We start from the raw sequence: 14,260 nt of genomic DNA, 5'->3' as shown, positions 1-14,260 counted from the left end.
TCCACCTGCCAATGCAGGGGAAGCCAGTTTGATCCCTGGTCCAGGAGGATCCCACATGCTGAGGAGCAACTAAGCCCATGTGCCGCACCTACTCAGCCTGTGCTCTAGAGCCTGCAAGCCACAACTACTGAAGCCCACACGCCTAGAGCCCGCGCTCCACAAGAGAAGCCACTGCAGTGAGAAGTCTGAGCACCACAATGAAGAGTAGCCCCAGCTCGCAAAACTAGAGAAAGCCTGCATGCAGCAACAAAGACCCAACACAGCCAAAAAAAAAACAATGAAAAACAACAACAAAAAAGATAAAGATACCCAAACTTCCAAGGAGAAACTGAAAATGACGGCCAATTTTTCAACAGAAACAACGAAAACCATGAGACAATGGAGATAGACATGGGAAGTGCTGAAAGTAAATAAAATGCCACACCAGAATAACAAAGCTAGGTTAAACAGCCTTCAAAGAAAGACTTTTCCAGATAAAGAAGAGCTGGGAAAATTAGTCATCAGAGGATCTGTTCTTTAAGAAATCCTAAAGGGAATGCTTTAGACTGAAGGAAAATGATCTCAGATGGAAGCATGGAATTCAGGAAGAAATGAAATGCATTCCTTGAAAAGCATGAAAGCATAAACATTTGGGTAAATTTAAATGAATATTGACTATAAAACAGTAATAATGACTTGTGGGATTTCAAATATAGCAACAATAGCACAGAAAACAGGAAGAGAGGCAAATGGTGTTAAAGTGTTCTGTGGTCCTGGTACTGTTTGGGAAATGGTAAAGTGTGACTTGTTATTAGACTTCAATATGTTAAGGACGTATGTTGTATCCCTGTGGAAACCACTAAAATGGAAAAGAGTATATAATTAGCAAGATAACAGGAAGGAAGTAGAAAGATTAAAAACAAAACAAAAATCCAAAAGAAGACCAGACGTGTGATACAACAGGAAAGCCAAGAAACAAACGGTAAGACAAGAGGGTCACACACGAGGCGGGCCCAGGCTCCTGTCCTGGGGGCTTCCCACTGCAGTGCCTGGAGCTCCTACAGCTCTTGGAGACTGGACGGGATGTGACTCCACTCACCAGGCAGGTACTGGTATCTGGAATTCACCCTTCTGGAGGCCACTAGAGCCAAATGTTGGTTCTGCTACCCTGATTTTAGAATGAGGAAGCTGCTCAGGAGAAGGGGTGCAAGAGTCCTGGCCTTCCAACAGTGACCTGGGTCCCAATTCCAGCTTTGGAGCTTTTGAGACAGGGTCATGCTTTCATTGGCTTCCATATGGAAATCAAAGGTATTATTTCTCATGAGCCTGTAGGTGACACAGACTGTGGACATCAACACTGAACAAAGTGGTGTCCTGCAGAGCAAAGGTCAAATCTCTCAGGAGTGCTACCTTCCTACTCCATACTGCTGTCCCAGAAGCGCCCTCCCAAACCCTGAGAGCTCTCTAAGTGCTAGGATGGGAATATGGCAGACTGTCCCAGAATGGATTGGTTAACCCTCCAAAGCCCAGAGAGTGGACTTCCCTAGTAGCGCAGTGGTTGAGAATCTGCCTGCCAATGCAGGGGACATGGGTTCAATCCCTGGTCCAGGAAGATCCTGCATGCTGTAGAGCAACTAAGCCCGTGCACCATAACTACCGAGCCTGTGCTCTAGAGCCTGAGAGCCACAACTACTGAGCCCGCATGCTGCAACTACCGAAGCCCGCACCTCTATAGCCTGTGCTCCACAAGAGAAGCCACTGCAATGAGAAGCCCATGTACCATATGAAGAGTAGCCCCCACTCCCTGCAACTAGAGAAAGCCTGCACACAGCAACAAAGACCCAATGCAGCCGAAAGAAGAAAGAAAGAAAGAAAGAAAGAAAGAAAGAAAGAAAGAAAGAAAGGGCAATTTAAAAAAGCAAACAGCTTCAACTTGTTTAAAAAAAAAAAAAAAGCCCAGAGAGTAACCCTTGAGTGCAGGTGCGGATGAGCAGCCCAGCAGACACATGCATGGCCTACCAAGGCTTCTCAAAAGACTGCCCAAGCAGATCGAAAGTGGTCCTTGTGTGGCCCACAGGGTGGTAGAGATGTACCTATTTCTGTACATCACACACCAAGTGGCAGAGCTGGCCAGGACATACCACCAGCAGTTGAAGCCAGCCAAAGAATAGCCTACTTACCTGCCTCTCCAGTGTGCCTGATCTCCATGAACTTGGCATTGTTACTGCTGAGTCCAGGAGCCTGGCTTTTTATCTTACTGCTTATCTCTATAGCCTTTTCTGCTCAGCACTGGGTGTGAAACGGACCTGCACTGAAATCTTCTGGATAAGGGAAGAAGACAGATTCCAATTGCATGGGCCCTTCCTAGGCCTGAGGCAATGCCTGAGCACTGAGGAAATGTGCGCCGATCCCCAGCTCTCCAGGAACCAAAGGCAGAGGTGGAGGAGAGAGCTAGGCCAGAGGAGAGCTGGGAGCCTCTCAGACTCCCCAGGTCTAAGGCTGCGAAACAGGAGTCCTGTGCTAGGTGCTCTGGAGGACACACACAGAAGAGCCCCCTCCTGGAGCTAACTCTCTCCTAGCAGGGAGGGTGCATCGTGCAAACCCTGGTTATGTGCCCTTTGGCCCATATGAACCACAGAATGCCAAGGGGACAAGGAAGATGCTTTTTAGGAACTGCTGCGTAATGAATGTCAAGAGGTACTCTTAGATTGACATGAGCAAGGCAAGAAACAGTAGTACAGCAGCATAGTGTGCTATCACGTGGGTAAAAACAAGCACGAGTATGTGCGGCTGGGGGAAATATATATCAGCATGTTTGCGTATCTGTGCACAGTCCCTCTGGAAGGAGCCAACCAGCTGGCCCTCAGGTTGGTCTTGCAATCAGGAGGTTAGGAGTGAAGGATGATCTTTTTCCCCTGTGTGTCTTTTAAGACCTTTTGCATTCTGAACCAAGAATCCTTTATATACTCAGAAAATAAAATATATTAAAAAAATATAAAGATACACCCAGATATTACGTGATCATTATACAATCACAGAAAATAATGTCTGCAAAGAATTGTTCTGAACATATAACAGAAATTTAACAGATAGAAAACCACAAAAAGTTGACAGTGATTATCTAAGAGTGATTTTCACTTGCTTATTTTGAATGTGCCCAGGGCCAAGCGCTAGTTAAGGCAGGCCCCTGCCCAGCTGGAGCTGCCACCACATTTAGGCCACGTGGTCTGCACCCACTCTCACCCAAGACGCTACAGAGCCCAGACCAGCTTCTTTAAATTTACAGGCTGAGCTTTGCCCCCAACGCACCTGAAAATGCATAGCTGCTGGGCACTTAGAGAAGTAGAAACAGCTGATATGCCAAAATTCAAGGAATGAAAAATTACAGTATTCTCAAAACAATACTAAACAGCCATTGAGAATTTTATAGAAGCATATTTATCAAAAGATGATCATGATACAGAATGTGAAAAAGGTTACAAAACAGAAGGATATGCACAGATACATGTTCAAAGGATTTCCTAAATGTCTGACAATTGAAAAAAATCTTTAAGTACTTTAAGTATCAATTTAAATTTAAAAAGAGGCGTGGAGTAAAGGTTTATGGCAGCTGAGCCAAATCCCAAAGGTCCCACAAGATGAGAACGGAAGTGGCCACACTGGCTGTCAGGGCCCAAGTGGTGGTGGGGACCGGAGCCTGGCACAGTCCACTGCCCCCAACCCTTCTGGGGCTCAGCCTATCCCTCAGACCACTCTGGGGAGGTAGATGGTGCTCAATCCCAGTGGGCTGCCCTGGGCTGCAAAATGCCGGCCTCTGCTGCAGGCTGCCCAAGAAAAACACTCCTCTCTCCACTGTACAGCTGCCCATCCCTCTGGCCCCAGCCAAGAGGGCACTTGGGACAAAGGCCACAGCCTAAGAGTGAAGGTGGTGCAACAGAACCAGGCCTGGGGACTTCCTAGGTGGTGCAGTGGTTAAGAATCCACCTGCCAATGCAGGGGACACGGGTTTGAGCCCTGCCCCAGGAGGATCCCACATGCCACAGAGCAACTAAGCCTGTGTCCCACAACTATTGGGCCTGCGCCCTAGAGCCCACGAGCCACAACTATTGAGTCAATTTGCCACAATTACTGAAGCCCATGCACCTAGAGCCCATGCTCCACAACAATAGAAGCCGGCCCCAGTCACTGAGCCGCCGTCGAGGACTCAGCAGCCTCCCCCTCGAGCCCCCTCGCTTCCCGACGCGCCGTCCCCACCGCCCGCCTTCTCCAGCTGCCGCCTTCCGCAGGCCATTTCCACCAAGGAAAAGGAATCGTATCGTATGTCTGCTACCCAGAACCTCCACTCTTTCGACCCCTTTGCTGATGCAAGTAAGGGTGATGATCTGCTTCCTGCTGGCACTGAGGATTATATCCACATAAGAATTCAACAGAGAAACGGTAGGAAGACCCTTACTACTGTCCAAGGGATCGCTGATGATTACGATAAAAAGAAACTAGTGAAGGCGTTTAAGAAGAAATTTGCCTGCAATGGTACTGTAATTGAGCATCCAGAATATGGAGAAGTAATTCAGCTACAGGGTGACCAGCGCAAGAACATATGCCAGTTCCTCGTGGAGACTGGACTGGCTAAGGACGACCAGCTGAAGGTTCATGGGTTTTAAGTGCTTTTGGCTCACTGAAGCTTAAGTGAGGATTTCCTTGCAATGAGTAGAATTTCCCTTCTGTCCCTTGTCACAAGTTTAAAAACCTCACAGCTTGTATCATGTAACCATTTGGGGTCTGCTTTTAACTTGGACTAGTGTAACTCCTTCATGCAATAAACTGAAAAGAGCCATGCTGTCTAGTCTTGAAGTCCCTCATTTAAACAGAGGTCAAGCAGTAGGCACCTGGCAGTGTCCAGCCTGAAACAAAGCAGTAACAGTGATGTGTCAGCCAAGTCCAGAGCCCCAAGATCACAGACAGGCTATGTCTGGCCAGAAGCTCCTCAGCAATCCCTCTACAGTGTTCCCTGCTCTAAGAGAATGTCACCACCTGAACAGCCCTCGGTGAAGCTGAGAGTGGAGGATGGGGTAAGGCAGCAACGGCAGCTGTACTGCTACAGGGAGTCTGATCATCAGGCAAAGATCCCCTGATGTCTCCAATGTGACCAGGTGGGCAGAGCTTAGAGCCTCACCTTCCCTCTAGTGAGGTGATGGGACATCTGGCTTGCCACCAAGGTCTTTTTGACCAGACATATCCTAGCTGATTGATGTCCAAACTAGAATGTGAGGCCAACCTTCCATCAGGTAAACTTTTGACAAGGGAACAAATTTCAAACCAATGTATCCATCATGTAGCTGTAGAGCTTGCAACTTACTAGCAACAGCTGCCCAATGCCATGTGAAGTAACAAACTGGTTTTTGGTTTTTTTTTTTTCCCCTTCAGTTTTAATGTTATGTAATGTATTTAAACCCTTATTTAAATAAAACTTGTTTTCAGAAACATCAAAAAAAAAAAAAAACAATAGAAGCCACCGCAACGAGGAGCTTGCGCACCACAATGAAGAGTAGCCCCCCGCTCTCCACAACTAGAGAAAGCCCACGTGCAACAACAAAGACCCAATGCAGCCAATAAATTAATTAATTAATTAAAAAAAAAAGGTGGAGCACTAGAGACCCAGGGTTGGGGGTGGGCAATGACGGGAACCCAGCAGGTTGCTCTCATGTCCTGCTAATAAGGCCAAAGATATTCAGGTTTCTGGAAATTTGGTTCTTCCACACTGGTTGACATGCAGCAGTGGTTGGATCTAGGAACATCTTGTGCAATTAGAATTAATACCTAAGGGAGAAGAAAGATGGTGGCAAAGTAGAAGGACATGGAATGTATCCCTCTCCACAGATGTATCAGGAATACACTAAAAGACACAATAATTCCCACAGAGAACCAGCTGAACACCAGCAAACGACCTCGGACACCAGAAAGGACTGCAAAGATCCCAACATAACTGGGTAGGACAGAGGGGGAAAAAAAAAAGGAGAAAGAGGAGGAGAAGAAAGGAAATGGATGGGTCCCACACCCTGGGATGGGGGGATCTGAAATAGAGGGGAGATTGCTGAATTCGGGGAAATGTCCCTTATCTGACGGAAAACCCCTTCTCCAACAGGGAATTTCCCTGGGTCAGAAGGGAGGCATTTGGGACTGTTCAAAGAGGGTGAAGCGGCTTAGCTGTGGCAGACAGGAAAGAGTGAGAAACACACGGAGGGTCCGCACCACGGCTCAGAGTGTCTGGACTGAGACACTGGTTCACAGGGGGTCTGGGAGCTGGAACGTGCAAACCGGAGAACTGGTTCAGGGTGAGAAACATTGTTGGCAGTGGGGAGACGGACTGAGAGGACAGGAGGGGAAGAAATCCTCAATGGAGAATGCCTACCTCGGAAAGCTAGGCGGCGATGGTGGCGGCTCAATACTGCTGACTCACAAGCAGGGGGGAGGAGCCGCAGGTGTAGCCTCTCTCTTGGTGCCTGCGACAGACAAAGGAAGGACCCCTCTGGGCCTGGCTAAGGCACTCAGGGATAACAAAGGACCCCGGGTGGGGCTGGCCTAGAGTGCCTGCAGCTGAGAGCCAAAAGCCCGCAGAGTGGCCCAGCTCCAGAGACATTCTGTTTACACCTGAGCCACCGGTGTCCCTCTGCAACAGGCACTGCCATGGCCGACTGAGCCACTGTGACCCAGGCAGGGCATCACTGCTCACTCACTCCCAGGGGAAGGAGCCACTACTGTACCCTCTCTCTCCCCACACACTGACGCTTACAGGAGAACAATAAAGGAAGCCCTGCTGGTCGCAGAGTAATACAAAAAGCCCAATGCTGGCAGAAGGACACTTATAGCTGAGACCCCAAGGAAACAGAAATATTATTAATTCTATTGATCTGGTCCATTCTGGGGTCAGTTCTAATTTTTTTATTTTATTTTATTTTATTTTATTAATTATGATCTTAGTCCTAAGGGATCTACACATTTTATAACATTTTTATTCTATTTTTATTTTTAGCCTTTTTATGTGTTTCTATTTCTAGTTAAGTTTTTTGCAGTGCTGACTGTATCTCTCCTACCTTCTTTTCATCTCTATCTTTTATACATTTCTATTTCTTTCTTTTTCTTTTCATATTTCCAGTCACACTACGCTCTTCTGTTGCCCTGTCTTCTATCCTTTCTTAGTTTATTTTATCTTAATATACTTATAAGCAATATTATCGGTCTGCTCTGTTTCCTTGCTTTATTCTCTAGATGACACACGGCTTTGGTTTTTATTATTAGGTTTTGTCTTTATCTTAGCTTAAGTATAATTGTCTGATTTCATTCTGAGAATCTTCAGTCTGTCTGGTGGTACTCTTGCAATTTATTATATTTGATCCTAGCTTTCAAAATCTCCCTGGATTTGTGTTTGTGTGGGGTTTTTTTCGTTTGTTTTTGTTTGTTTGTTTTTTGGTTTTGAATTTCTGTTGGTTTTCTCTTTGATTATCTGATGGCATACTGGGGTTCTTCTGTCAGGTCTTTCTAGTGCCTTATGTTCTATCGATTCAGTATTTATACACGTATGTGTTTCCTTGACTTAGTATTTGTTTGACTCAACATTCTGCCATTAGTCTGGGGCTTGGACAGTCTTCTTTAAACCCCTTTATTGCTGGGACAAGCAACCTCTGAAGTCTGGACTACTCCATCAGAAGTCAAGTAGGAGGCTCTGGGGAGAGAGCACCAAATCCAGGATGCTAGACCACTAGGGAGTCCTCAGCCACAGGGAAGATTAACCGCAGAGAATTTTCATGGAGGCCTGTATCAGAATCTAAGACCTGGCTTCGTCCGACTGCCTGCAACTGCCAGTGCTGGACACCTCACACCAAACTACAAACAAGACAGGAACACAAACCCACACATCAGCACACAGACTACCTAAAGCCACACTAACCTCACAGATACCCTAAAACACACCTCCTGACATGGCCCTGCTCATCAGAGAGAAAAGACACAGAGCCACACACCAGAAGGCAGACACCGGACCCCCGCCCCCCCCCACCAGAAAGCCTACTCAAAACACTGGACAAACCCCACCACTGGGGGCAGAGGGCAGAAACAAGAGGAATTACTACTAGGCAGCATAGGGAAAGGAGACAGCAAATCCTATAAATTACACAAAATGAGAAAACAAAGAAACACCATTCAGGCAAAGGAGCAGGAAAAAAACCCACAAGACCAAATAAATGAAGAGGAAATAGGAAAATTGACTGAAAAAGAATTCAGAGTAATGACAGTAAAGATGATCCCAAATCTCGATAACAAAATACAGAAAATACAAGAAACGGTTAATAAGTACTCAGAAGAACTAAAGAGCAAACAAACAGTAATGGACAACAAAATAACCGAAATTAAAAATACTGTAGATGGTATAAACAGCAGTATAACTGAGGCAGAAGAACGAAAAAGTGAGTTGCAAGATAGAATGGGGGAAAGAACTGCCACAGAGCAGGAAAGAGAAAAAAGAATAAAAAGAATGGAAGACAGTCTCAGAGACCTTGGACAACATTAAGTGCACCAACATTCAAATCATAGGCATCCCAGAAGAAGAAGAAAAAAAGAAAGGGTCTGAGAAAATATTTGAAGAGGTTATAGTGGAAAACTTCCCCAACATGAGAAAGGAAATACTTACTCAAATCTAAGAAGCACAGAGAGTCCCATACAGAATAAACCAAGGAGAAATACACCGAGGCACATAGTAATCAAACTAATGAAAGTTAAACACAAAGAAAAAAATTTTAAAGCAGCAAGAGAAAAGCAACAAATAGCATATAAGGGAAAGCCCATAAGGATACAGCTGATCTTTCTGCAGAAACTCTGCAGGCCAGAAGGGAATGGCAGGATATACTGAAAGTCCTGAAAGAGAAAAACCAAGAATACTCTACCCAGCAAGAATCTCATTCAGATTCAACAGAGAAATCAAAAGCATTACAGACAAGCAAAAGTTAAGAGAATTCAGCACCGCCAAACCAGCCTTACAACAAGTGCTAAAGGAACTTTTCTAAGCAGGAAACACAAGAGAAGGAAAAGACCTACAAAAACAAACCCAAAACAATTAAGAAAATGGTAATAGGAACACACATGTCAATAATCACCTTAAATGTAAATGGATTAAATGCTCCAACCAAAAGACACAGACTGGCTGAATGGATACAAAAACAAGACCCTTCTATATGCTGCCTACAAGAAACCCACTTCAGACCAAGGGACACATATAGACTGAAAGTAAGGGGATGGAAAAAGATATTCCATGCAAATGGAAGTCAAAAGAAAGCTGGAGTAGCAACACTCATATCAGACAAATTAAGACTTTAAAGTAAAGACTATTACAAGAGACAAGGAAGGACACTACATAATGATCAAGGGATCCATCCAAGAAGAACATATAACAATTGTAAATATCTATGCCCCCAACACAGGAGCACCTCCATACATAAGGCAAATGCTAACAGCCATAAAAGGGGACATCGACAGGAACACAATAATAGTAGGAGACTTTAACATCCCACTTACATCAATGGACAGATCATCCAAACAGAAAATAAATAAGGACACACAAGCTTTAAAAGACACATTAGACCATCTCAACTTAACTGATATCTATAGGACATTCCATCCAAAAACTACAGAATACTTTCTTCTCAAGTGCACATGGAACATTTTCCAGGATAGATCACATCTTGGGTCACAAATCAAGCCTCAGTAAATTCAAGAAAACTCAAATCATATCAAGCATCTTCTCTGACCACAGTGCCATGAGACTAGATATCAATTACAGGAAAAAAAATGTAAAAAATACAAACACATGGAGGCTAAACAATACACTATTAAACAACCAAGAAATCATTAAAGAAATCAAAGAGGAAATCAAAAAATATCTAGAAACAAATGACAATGAAAACACAACCCAAAACCTATGGGACACAGCAAAAGCAGTTCTAAGAGGGAAGTTTACAGCAATACAGTCCTACCTCAAGAAACAAGAAAAATATCGAATAAACAACCTAACTTTACACCTAAAACAATTAGAGAAAGAACAAAGAAACCCCAAGGCAAGCAGAAGGAAAGAAATCATAAAGATAAGATCAGAAATAAATGAAAAAGAAATGAAGGAAACAATAGCAAAGATCAATGAAACTCAAAGCTGGTTCTTTGAGAAGATAAACAAAATTGATAAACCATTACCCAGACTCATCAGGAGAAAAAGGGAGAAGATGCAAATCAACAGAATTAGAAATCAAAAAGGAGAAGTAACAACGGACACCACAAATAGAAAAGATCATGAGAGACTACTACAAGCAACTATATGCCAATAAATTGGATAACCTAGAAGAAATGGATAAATTCTTAGAAAAATACAATCTTCCAAGACTGAACCAGGAAGAAATAGAAACTATGAACAGAGCAATCACAAGAACGGAAATTGAGGCTGTGATTAAAAATCTCCCAACAAACAAAAGCCCAGGGCCAGATGGATTCACAGGCGAATTCTAGCAAACATTTTGAGAAGAGCTAACACCTATCCTTCTCAAACTCTTCTAAAATATAGCAGAAGGAGGAACACTCCCAAACTCATTCTATGAGGCCACCATCACCCTGATACCAAAACCAGGCAAAGATGTCACAAAAAAAGAAAATTACAGGCCAATATCACTGATGAATATAGATGCAAAAATCCTCAACAAAATACTAGCTAACAGAATCCAGCAGCACATTAAAAAGATCACACACCATGATCAAGTGGCATGCAATGATTCTTCAATATACACAAATCAATCAATGTGATACATTATATCAACAAATTGAAGGATAAAAACCATATGATCATCTCAATAGATGTGGAAAAAGCTTTTGACAAAATTCAACATCCATTTATGATAAAAACTCTCCAGAAAGTGGGCACAGAAGGAAATTACCTCAACAAAATAAAAGCCATATAGGAGAAATCAAAAGCCAACATTGTTCTAAATGGTGAAAAACTGAAAGAATTCCCTCTAAGGACAGGAAAAAGACAAGGGTGCCCACTCTCACCATTATTATTCAACATAGTTTTGGAAGTTCTAGCCATAGCAATCAGAGAAGAAAATGAAATAAAAGGAATCCAAACTGGAAAAGAAGAAGTAAAACTGTCACTCTTTGCAGATGACATGATATTATACATAGAAAACCCGGAAGATTCTACCAGAAAACTGCTAGCACTAATTGATGAATTTAGTAAAGTAGCAGGATACAAAATTAATGTGCAGAAATCTCTTGCATTCCTATACACTAACAACAAAAGAGCAGAAAGAGAAATTAAGGAAACTCTCCCATTTACCACTGCAACCAAAAGAATGAAATACCTAGGAATAAACCTGCCTAAGGAGGCAAAAGACCTGTATGCAGAAAACTATAAGACACTGATGAAAGAGATCAAAGACAATACAAACAGATGGAGAGACATACCATGTTCTTGGATTGGAAGAATCAACATTGTGAAAATGACTGTACTACCCAAAGCAATTTACAGATTCAACGCAATCCCTATTAAATTACCAACAGCATTTTTCACAGAACTAGAACAAGAAACCTTATGATTTGTATGGAAACGCAAAAGACCCCAAATAGCCAAGACAATCTTGAGAAGGAAAGATGGAGTTGGTGGAATCAGGCTTCCTGACTTCAAACTATACTACAAGGCCACAGTGATCAAGACAGTATCGTACTGGTACAAAAATAGAAAGGAAGATCAATGGAACAGAATAGAGAACTCAGAGGTAAACCCAAGCATATATAGGCACCTTCTCTTTGACAAAGGAGGCAAGTATATACAATGGAAAAAAGACAGCCTCTTCAATAAGTGGTGCTGGGAAAATTGGACAGCAACATGTAAAAGAATGAAATTAGAACACTTCCTAACACCATACACAAAAATAAACTCCAAATGGATTAAAGACCTACAGGCAAGGCCAGACACTATAAAACTCCTCGAGGAAAACATAGGCAGAACACTCTATGACATCCATCAAAGCAAGATCCTTTTGGACCCACCTCCTAGAATCATGGAAATAAAATCAAGAATAAACAAATGGGACCTCATGAAACTTAAAAGCTTTTGCACAGCGAAAGAAACCATAAACAAGACAAGGAGACAACACTCAGAATGGGAGAAAATACTTGCCAATGAAGCAACGGACAAAGGATTAATATCCAAAATAGACAAGCAGCTCATGCAGCTTAATACCAAAAAAGCAAATAACCCAATCCACAAATGAGCGGAAGACCTAAATAGACATGTCTCCAAAGAAGACATGCAGATGGCCAACAAACACATGAAAAGATGCTCAACATCACTAATCATTAGAGAAATGAAAGTCAAAGCCACAATGAGGTATCACCTCACACTGGTCAGAATGGCCATCAACAAAAAATCTAGAAACAATAAATGTTGGAGAGGGTGTGGAGAAAAGGGAACTCTTCTGCACTGTTGGTGGGAATGTAAGTTGGTACAGCCACTATGAAAACAGTTTGGAGGTTCCTTAAAAAACTAAAAATAGAACTACCATATGACCCAGTAGTCCCACTACTGGGCATATACCCAGAGAAAACCATAATCCCAAAAGAAACATGTACCATAATGTTCACTGCAGCACTGTTTACACTAGCCAGGACATGGAAGCAACCTAAATGCCCATCAACAGATGAATGGATAAAGAAGATGTGGCATATATATACAATGGAATATTACTCAGCCATAAAAAGGAATGAAATGGAGCTATATGTAATGAGGTGGATAGGGCTAGAGTCTGTCACACAGAGTGAAGTAAGCCAGAAAGAGAAAAACAAATACTGTATGCTAACTCATATATACAGAATCTAAAAAAAAAAAAATGGTACTGATGAACCCAGTGACAGGGCAAGAATAAGGATGCAGATGCAGAGAATGGACTGGAGGACATGGCGCTGGGGGGGCGGGGGGTGAAGGGGAAGCTGGGTTGAAGTGAGAGAGTAGCATAGACATATATACACTACCAACTGTAAAATAGATAGCTAGTGGGAAGTTGCTGTATAACAAAGGGAGATCAACTCCATGATGGGTGATGCCTTAGATGGCCAGGACAGGGAGGGTGGGAGCAAGTTGTGGGAGGGAGGGGATATGGGGATATATGTATAAATACAGCTGATTCACTTTGGTGTACCTCAAAAGCTGGTACAAGAGTGTAAAGCAATTATATTCCAATAAAGAACTTAAAAAAAAAAAAAAAAAAAGAACCAGGCCTGGCCTGCCTGGGAGCTCGCAGGCAGAGGATGGGAACGGCTCCATTTCTCCATCTGTGATATGATGGCTGGATGAGCTCAGCTGTTCTCCACCCTGCCTGCACATCAGACAGGGACAGGAGAGGGCTCCCAGTGCCGCTCTCAGCTGGGAGATCTTAGGCACGTCACTTCACCTGCGTGAACTGTGGTTTCCTCACCTCACGGCAGAGCACAGCCTACCCCCAGAAGAGGTTTAATGAGGTGGGCTTTTGAAGCCCTGAAGATCACAACATACAAGATGAAGACCGTTTTCCATGTAGAAAGGCCCCAGCCGTGCTCCCACCCTCCCCCTACACGAAGGGAAGCACCTGGCCTGGTCACACATCGAGTCGGTTTCCCACGACACCACCTTCCTTAAACCAGTTCTCTCTTGATTCACTCCTCCACATTCCTGTGCTAGTCCTGAGCAACCAGATCAGGAAGAACAGGGTGGCCGCAGGTCTCTGTGCTGCTGCCCCAGAACGAGTCATGGAGCCACAGTCCAGCCCCCAACCCAGGGCCGGGACACCCCAGCCTGGAGTGGGAGTGAGCTAACTCAGGAGGTGTGGGTGGGGGCTGCTCTGGCCATCACTGCTAGAGTGGAGCAATAGCTGCTGAACCGAGCTGATGTCATGGGTCTGTAGGCACACCCTGGTGCACAGCCACCATCCTGGGGACCCAACTGGCAGACGAGAGGAGGCCTGGCATTTGCCAGCCTAAGGGGCTGGGGCACTGGGCCAGGGCTGGGCCGGGCCCCGGCTGGGGTGGGACCTTTCTCCACTTGGAGCTGGAGAACCGGTTTTTGCATCTCCAAGAAGGAAGGTTAGTGGCCTAGTTCCTTCTGTGGTATGTGATGCTCACCCAGGGTGAACCACTGTCCCTGAATGGTGACGGCTCCAGCTGGTGCAGACCTCAATCCTAAGCCAAGGAAGGGGAGGTGACAGCTGTGGGGGCT

At 44.1% G+C, this 14,260-nt stretch overlaps 2 protein-coding genes across 5 annotated transcripts in view; one reads left to right on the top strand and one right to left on the bottom strand.

Annotated features, from left to right (window-relative positions):
* Positions 1 to 14,260, bottom strand: part of CCDC12 (coiled-coil domain containing 12) — a 61,598-nt gene that overhangs the window by 13,090 nt on the left and 34,248 nt on the right. The window lies entirely within an intron of this gene.
* Positions 4,284 to 5,468, top strand: LOC130834598 (eukaryotic translation initiation factor 1-like). Its single transcript, XM_057704866.1, has one exon. It carries the CDS (start codon positions 4,299 to 4,301, stop codon positions 4,638 to 4,640), a length of 342 nt encoding a protein of 113 aa, XP_057560849.1. The 5' UTR covers positions 4,284 to 4,298; the 3' UTR covers positions 4,641 to 5,468.

This window comes from Hippopotamus amphibius, chromosome 13 (assembly GCF_030028045.1).
Source record: "Hippopotamus amphibius kiboko isolate mHipAmp2 chromosome 13, mHipAmp2.hap2, whole genome shotgun sequence".
Classification (NCBI taxonomy): Eukaryota; Metazoa; Chordata; class Mammalia; order Artiodactyla; family Hippopotamidae; genus Hippopotamus; species Hippopotamus amphibius.
Note: the sequence above shows the minus strand (reverse complement) of the source record. Positions and strands in the feature narration are given on the sequence as shown.

Coding starts and splice junctions, on each gene's coding strand:
- LOC130834598 (XM_057704866.1), top strand. CDS start 4,299: ATGTCTGCTACCCAGAACCTCCACTCTTTCGACCCCTTTGCTGATGCA.